Source organism: Montipora capricornis, chromosome 6 (assembly GCF_036669925.1).
Source record: "Montipora capricornis isolate CH-2021 chromosome 6, ASM3666992v2, whole genome shotgun sequence".
In the NCBI taxonomy this organism is placed as follows: domain Eukaryota; kingdom Metazoa; phylum Cnidaria; class Anthozoa; order Scleractinia; family Acroporidae; genus Montipora; species Montipora capricornis.
This window is the reverse complement of record NC_090888.1, coordinates 45,632,858-45,640,357: the sequence shown is the minus strand read 5'-3', so window position 1 is coordinate 45,640,357 and position 7,500 is coordinate 45,632,858. Positions and strand designations below refer to the sequence as shown.

General features: G+C 39.0%; 5 protein-coding genes across 6 annotated transcripts in view; 1 reads left to right on the top strand and 4 right to left on the bottom strand.

Moving 5' to 3' along the window:
- Nucleotides 1-1,446, top strand: part of LOC138052270 (exodeoxyribonuclease-like) — a 36,186-nt gene extending 34,740 nt beyond the window's left edge. For both annotated transcript variants that reach the window (XM_068898673.1, XM_068898674.1), the window contains exon 11: nucleotides 12-1,446. In XM_068898673.1, coding sequence (XP_068754774.1) covers nucleotides 12-129 — 118 coding nt within the window. In that variant the 3' untranslated portion in view covers nucleotides 130-1,446. The remainder of the gene's footprint in view (nucleotides 1-11) is intronic.
- LOC138052247 (serine/threonine-protein kinase/endoribonuclease IRE2-like) overlaps nucleotides 1-7,500 on the bottom strand; it is a 413,063-nt gene that overhangs the window by 85,216 nt on the left and 320,347 nt on the right. The window lies entirely within an intron of this gene.
- The window catches only part of LOC138052255 (BTB/POZ domain-containing protein 6-like), a 246,290-nt gene that overhangs the window by 174,128 nt on the left and 64,662 nt on the right, over nucleotides 1-7,500 (bottom strand). The gene's annotated exons all lie outside the window — the stretch shown is intronic.
- LOC138053990 (polycystin-1-like protein 2) overlaps nucleotides 1-7,500 on the bottom strand; it is a 293,920-nt gene that overhangs the window by 245,818 nt on the left and 40,602 nt on the right. The window lies entirely within an intron of this gene.
- The window catches only part of LOC138051056 (polycystin-1-like protein 2), a 23,164-nt gene continuing 17,901 nt past the window's right edge, over nucleotides 2,238-7,500 (bottom strand). The window contains exon 13 of the mRNA XM_068897225.1: nucleotides 2,238-3,694. Coding sequence (XP_068753326.1) covers nucleotides 2,238-3,694 — 1,457 coding nt within the window. The remainder of the gene's footprint in view (nucleotides 3,695-7,500) is intronic.

Below are 7,500 nucleotides of genomic sequence, written 5' to 3'. Positions count from 1 at the left end.
TCTCTTTATAGGCGACTTGATTACTTCGTGGTGTCCGAGAGACTGATGACCAAGGTGTCTGACAGCCTCATACGCCAGCGTGTTAAAGGGAGCGACCACTGTCCGGTTGTGTTACTACTTGCGCGGTAGAATGGCAGGAAAAGGGAAGGGTAATTTCTTAGCAAAGTATGTTGTCGTCGTTTTTCTTTATGCGGATGGAACACTGAGGGATTTCATGGTTATTGCTCTGTTTGTCGAAGCGTCACAGGTGAAATCGACTCAATGGCCGAATAATTTCTAATTTCGCTAGAGAAAAACTCTTCAAACATTTTGTGAGGTTGTTTATTCCGGCTGTCGGCGAAGAGTAAACGAAGGGTAAACTGTGACATGAGTCCATGGTTCACTTTGATAGTTTGACACTATTCGCCCGCTTTGCCTTGCCGTTCGTTAGGATCCTTACTTGAAATTACTGTAAGGGAAAGGCCCGAAAACTAGATGACCAGAGTTGTGAAGAGATAATGTTAAATGGCACTGTCGTTGTAGTTGTTGTTCAAGAAGCGAATAGTGTTATCCCAAGGAGAAACATGGAATATTTCATATCACTTGCTTTTTTTTATCCCCACATGATCAGGTTCCATTTCTGTGAAAACAAAAAGGGACTGATGTGTTTTGGCTTATACGGGAGAATTCTTTTCGACAGTACATAGTTTTGTACTCGCACCCCCAACAATCTGTCTTTTCTAGGGGTATATCCCTTTGAGGCAATTGATGATAACGGCCATTTTACACAGGGTGAGTCGCTCTAATAAACAGTTAACCCTCACTATAAAAGACACCTCGAGGATGTTGTTTGAACAGATAATGTGTATGTTGTGTACTAATTATGACTGTTAAATTTTTCAAATTTACACTATGCGGATTATTGTAAGGTAACAAGGCAGTTTTGAAACAAGAAGGCTGAACCAGACTTAAGCGTGCTTTATTTTAGAACACTATATGCGAATCATGTGAGGGTAAAAAAAATTGGGATACAAATGTTTTTTACGTGGAAAAAAAACACTGGCAGACATAAGACACGAAATTTGGAAACAACCCTGTTTTTAGCGATGCAGTGCTACATATAGCTGCTTTAATTCCCTGGGCATAAAAAAATGTAGTTGTAGTTGCCAAACCCATATAATTTTATTTCCTTTTGAAATAGTTATCCAGCATACTTTGAAACTTTCTTTTTTGACAACAGCTTTAGACTTTGTCTTTTAAAGGTTTAAATTACCTGCAAATACCACTTGTCCATAATATACAAGAAATGAACCTTTTATCTCAGTCTTGCACACTGAGACTAGCAATTCTAGTTTAGAGTTCCTTTGGTTCACCAGTTTATTGAAATCGCTTGTATGAAGGGTTAAAGGAGACTGCATTATTAAGAGTCAAAACAATAAAAATTTTCTTGTTGGTACAAAGGAAAAATTAGTAATCTGGTAATTTAATGGTGATGGAGACGATGCTTTTCTATTAACAAGAGGCTGATACAGACTTTTGATGCAACCTTCCAATGAACTACCGAATAGGTCGGCATGATAGCCCAATAGAGCTGCTATGTACAGCTCAGTTCTGTTCGAAGGTTTGTAACAACTCTGAGGGTCAAAGAGGCAATCTATGTTGCCCATCCAAACTCATGTTCTACGATTTAAACGTTCAAAGTTGGTGTTTGATTTGTTGAGGGATCCTACCTTTTACTATAATATGGTGTGTGAATGCTAGGGGGAAGGGGAGTGGGATAAGGCAGTGAAGAGACTCAAATCCTCTGCTGGTTCTCTATTCTGCTCTGAGGTTTGCTCTCTTTGTTGTCCTCTCTCATCAAAAACCAGCATGCAGTTTATTCTACCGAACTGCTGCTCTCCAAGTTCCTACATGGACCCTACATCCTATTAAATGCCCAGTGTTTCTTCATCCTGGTCATTCAACAGTTTCCCTAGTCATTCTTGGGATCTTTTTATTTAAAAGCTAAATCGTGTAAACTGTACGAACAAGAGAACAGAACTAATAAGAACGACGTAATCCTTGAAGTGAACGTGAATGTTTATCTAGGTATTATTTTGCGCATGTGATCATGATATGGTCCTGATAGTGTGAATTAATTAATCATTTTGGCGTTAGCGTTCTCATTATGAAACTTCAGTGAAGAATCAGAAATAGTTCATGGGACACAGCATTCAGTGGAATATCACGATAATAAAAGCAACTTGAGCATGCTTATCTTATTCCACACGTTCAACAAATGAGAGAACAAGCTTTTCAAAGTCATCTTCCTCTTGCCGATGATCGATTTCTATGTTTTGTGTTCGCCGAGAAAGGGCAGTGACTCGCTTGTCAAGCTTTTCCAGTCTTTCTTCAGTACTCTGTACGATGCTCTGAGAATTTAAACAAAACGGTTCGGCATCCGAGCGACACATGTTGCCGAACGTTGACTCATCGCAGTATAACTTGAAAGCATCTCCTCTACGGTCTTTGGCCTCAAATATCGCAGTTAAACGTTCACCAATGAACCTCGCCATTTCCATCACCTCGGCATTTTCCTCCGCTTGAGTCCTAGCGTCAGTGTAGGATTCATTGAGAATGGAGATTAACATGTTGATTAGGACCAAGGACATGGTTATGTTGTATGCGAGAGCAAACGTCGGGCCAAGAATAGGTCTCTCCCGGCGCAAGTCATCTAATGGGACAGCTCTGCCTAATAGAAATTCAAACTGAGAAATGACTGCTTGCAGGTAGCTGGAATACTCAAGGACCACATTTCCAAAGAGCTGCTTTCCCGTTATGACAAAAGCATTGAAGAATATCAGAAAGAAAATCACATAGGACAGTTGATAGCCCACAGATTGTCGAAAAGAAGAGAAAAGAAATATCACATAAGGGTTAAATCGGATCAAGTTTAATAGTTTAACTGTCACCATGAAAACGGCGAAAGCGAGTGCGATGTTTTCCCAGTTTGCCCAGTCCAAGGCTTCATGGAAATGAAGTATTTCATATGGATTGGCTCGAATGGCTGTGACGCTTTTCAAAACGCTCTTTGATCTTATGATGTAAAATACTACCGACAGTACGGAAGAGATGATCATTAAAAAATCGACCATATTCCAGAGTGATGTAAAAAACCCAATGCGCTGTTGGCAAAAATGGATCAACATCACGATCAAGTAATAAAGCACCATGGACATGAAAAGGAACTGGCAAATGAGATAGAAAATGACGGCTCCTGACTCTGTGCTGTACAATTCCAGTGTATCGACTCTCCTAGATGTATAAGCAGCACCTGTTGCTAGCAGCTCGTAGAAATAAGTTGCAATGCTGAGAAGATTTGTGTTGACATTGAACACGGCAAACTCCAGTATCACCGCTCTTGTCCTCCGGTCGATCCATCCTTGGCCAAGAGTTTCGTTTAATACACCACGCGCTGTTGTATCATCGTATCCCATGACAGCAACATAGCCACCACCTTCATATGAATTGAAAGTTCCTTTCATAGGGCTACTCTCAAGTTTTTCAGCTGTTTGGTAACGCCAGGGTTTTGGGCATAGTTTGAGAGCCTCCGGCCATGATGCATTGTGGACAAGTGGTTTCCATCCCGGAAGACTCAAAATTGTAGTGTCTTCGACTTCACTTGAATAATCATGAAAGCAGTCTTGGATTAAGCGAGTTAGAGCCTCACATGAACCTTAAAAGTACAATAAAAAGACGTTGTAGTACAAATTTAAAAGCAATTGAAAGTTACAAATGGCTGGTTGGAAAGTAATAAAAAAGCAAAGGCGATTAATCGCGAAAAAGTTTTACAATTGGGAATTGCAAGTGTCATTGGCAATTTTCACGTGTTCGTGTAAATAAGAGAATTTTTGCGGCCGTTCTTTCCTAAATTCGAGTTTTGTTTGTTAGTGTGTACGATAACAGACGTTTTGTGCCTTTGTTTTTTCTTGAGACATTGCCTATGCACAGGGCATTTATTCTGGTATTTTAGCACTATGGTTAGTTTGAGGAAGAAAAGCCAAATGCTTCCTTGTCACTTGGGTGTCAATTAGTAACCAAGGTGACCAGGTCGCTCCAATGTAAGGCACCACTTTATGAAGGTCAATCAAGTTCGTGAACAGAAATCTACGTGGTGTGGCCCATGGGCATCAGTTACTTTTAAGTTTTCTTTTCCGTGGTGGATCAAACACAGATGAAGCAATAGCCTCGCATGTGTCATTATTTAACACATGCCAATTTTTGTGTGTGGTTTCCCCACACTTTGTCAGCACCGGCGATATTTCTTTCTTTCTTTATTTCTTTCTTTATTTATTTGTGTACGAGAACCAAGTGTTTGTCACGTGGTCTCTATTAGGAAGAGAGAGAACCCTGTGAATGAGTGTTTGTGTGTGGCGGCTATTACTCTTCTCGGCTGTCGTCATTTGGCTAATTTCGACTTGTTTTCTCGGTGCGATTAATTTACAAGGTAAGGAGAAGTCGTATAAACGAGGAAAAGTTGAGTGAAGTAATTGTAAACACTTTGAAATAAATTTGAGTTTTTGTTTCTCTCGCACAAAACGAGTTACAGTGCAACGCGCCATACCGTGGCCACCCAACAAACTTTCACATTTGACAACTACGTGTAAATACGTCAACACAACAACCCATGCAAAGGTGTTCAACTTACAACTGTGTGAACTTTGCAAAGAGGCGTGACTGTCAATCAAATTCACACACCCTGATTGGCGGACAATTTGTAAAAAACTTTGTTAGGTGGCCACGGTAAGACGCGTCGCACTGTAAGTTTGAAAATATGTTACCTAGTTAGCTTTACAACTCTTCAACTTACAGTTATTGTGAGCTTTCACAGCGCAAAACTGACAATTTATGTTTAGATATTTCTGGATTTGTCGTAGTTCTTAGTTTTGGAGATTCGGAGGGAGTAGATTAGGTGTTAAGATCTAAATTTAAATCACGCGCTGCTGGGTGTTTAATTTAGTGCGTAAACACACTCCCTTTCTGTTTTCTGTGTCGCGCCACGCAGTCTGCAACTGTCGGAAAAATTTATACTTCATGATGATTTCATTACTTTCAACTCCCGTTGAACAATATCAACAACCGAAGTTTCCCGGACACATATAACATAATGACAAAGTCCAGTATTATCCTGTAGATTTACGATTAGCAATTTGAGGTTCCCTCTTTTAACTACGATTGGTTGACACCTTGCGTGACGGCGCGGCCATTTTCTGTAGATTCGCAAGTTAAAAAACGAATGCCTTCAAACTTATATCGAACAGATATAACATAATGACAAAGTCCAGTAATATCCTGTAGATTTACGATTAGCAATTTGAGGTTCCCTCTTTAACCACGGTTTGTTGACATGTTGCGTGACGGCGCCAGTTTCTGTGGATTCGAAAGTTAAAAAATAGGTACGCAATGCGTACATGTGGTACGCTACTAAGGTAGAAGACGAGGTGCTGGAAACAAGGCTGTTGAGCTATGCTTAATGGACATTTTTGCAGATAAGGCGGCCATTTTGATTTCTATTATTTCGAAAGACATTATGGGATGCTCAGGGGGTAAATTAAAATGTATTTGCCCCCTGGGCATCCCATAATAGCTATTTGAAACAATAGAAATCAAAATGGCCGCCGTATCTGCAAAACGGTCTATTAAAATCACAAAATGTGAGAGCAATACTAGATGTGCAGACAAAGAAGTTCACCACAATTCTTAAAGTGCATTTGGGTCGTCTGAGATATGGTCTTTGGCAAGAGGATGAAAAACTGTCTAATACTTCTCTCTACGATTTTTGATTTCATTTTGTTTACTTTTTTCTTGCTGATGTTGTCTCAAATCACCAAAAGACCTTTTCAGCAATAGCAACATCATCTTGGATTTCGCATTTGACACAATCCATGGGCTTGTTAGCCTGGATAGACCACAATGCATCAGGACTCTAGATGGCGTAACCATTGTGAAAAGTTCAATTCACTGACTAATATATGTCAGTAAGACATTGTTTTCCTGCATTTGATCCAAACACAGATTCATTACCTTGATTAAAGTCTGCACAAACTGTATGAGTAGGATCAACTAATTCGTTAAAATTGATAGAATCTTGATGTATGTTCCCATCACCCCTGGGCTAATATCTGCACTAACTGCTAGGCCCAGGGATCTCCTCGGCATTGTTTGACATTCTCTCAAGAACAGTGCGTGAATATTAATATTGTAGCACACAATTTTAGTTAACCATACTGTCACTTCATTCTCACTTATATATCGCTGTATCAAGCATTTTAATGTTGGTAAATTGAATTCACTGAGGTAAAAATATACAAAAATTTGGTTTATCAACGGAGTTGATAATGTAAATTGACCACCGTATAATATGTCATGCATACCAATTCTGGTTCCATACTGTTCATTTGTCACACCAATTTTCAAGTTGCTGCTGTTTAATTTTCCTACTGCACAATACTAAATACAGTCAGGAATACAAAATTATCAATAAACTGCAATGCTAGCTTCAAAGGAAACAAAATGGCTTCTGACATAATTTTGAGTGTAATTAAAATAAAAACAGATTGAAGTACTAAACTATTATTTGACAGACTGTTTTGCAATGGCAAGTTCACAGCAAACAAAATTACCTTTGAGATAATTTTTCACTGTAATTCAATTTAGGTTTCGTTGATTCTCTTCACCATCTCTTTAGCTTAATGCACGCTAAATAGATCGCTTCACCGATCAATAGTTCACGCCTATTGCTGTCTGTATGGAGTGCCAGAAATCAACTACAATGCACTGAACACCCTAAGAACTTTATAGTTCAAAGTTTTACTAAGTAAAATTCAGAGTCGATTGAAATGTATTTATTTAGGTGAAATAAAAACAATTGTAAACTGTTGTACTTCAATGATGCAAAGCGATTAAAACTAGTTCTTTATGTTACAACATCAGTGGCTTCCGGTGCCCCCACAAATTTTCAAGGGCTCTGCGCACATGTGAATCTAGTTTGTTCACGATACAGCATGACTCACGACTTTCTTTTCAGAAAGCTATCGAAACGACGTTACCAATGTTTACAACTTTATCAGCGGCTTTATCAGCGGCTAGGTTAAGCTATCATGAAGGCAATAGCATCATCCAATTCAGTATAAAAAATCTCTATTCACTATTCAAATTTGACGAGACTGTGAAAAGTGTGAAGATTTTACTCAGAACTTTGTTAATTTCGTTAATTACAGCAGTTTTGGCTGATCCGCAACACGTGTGATGCTTTTTTATTCCAAGGTTATCTCCGGCTTCATTTGTCCATCTCCAACAAATTTGTAAGGAAGATTGAACTTTATGATAAACAAATTACTCCAACAAATCGGAAACCAAGATGTCAACAATACTTTAGACGCGAGTACAGCTCTCTATATGTACCTGACAGATGAAACACGTATCAATAACCAAAATTACGGGCTTTTTTATGATGTACACTTGACAATTCACAGCAAAACG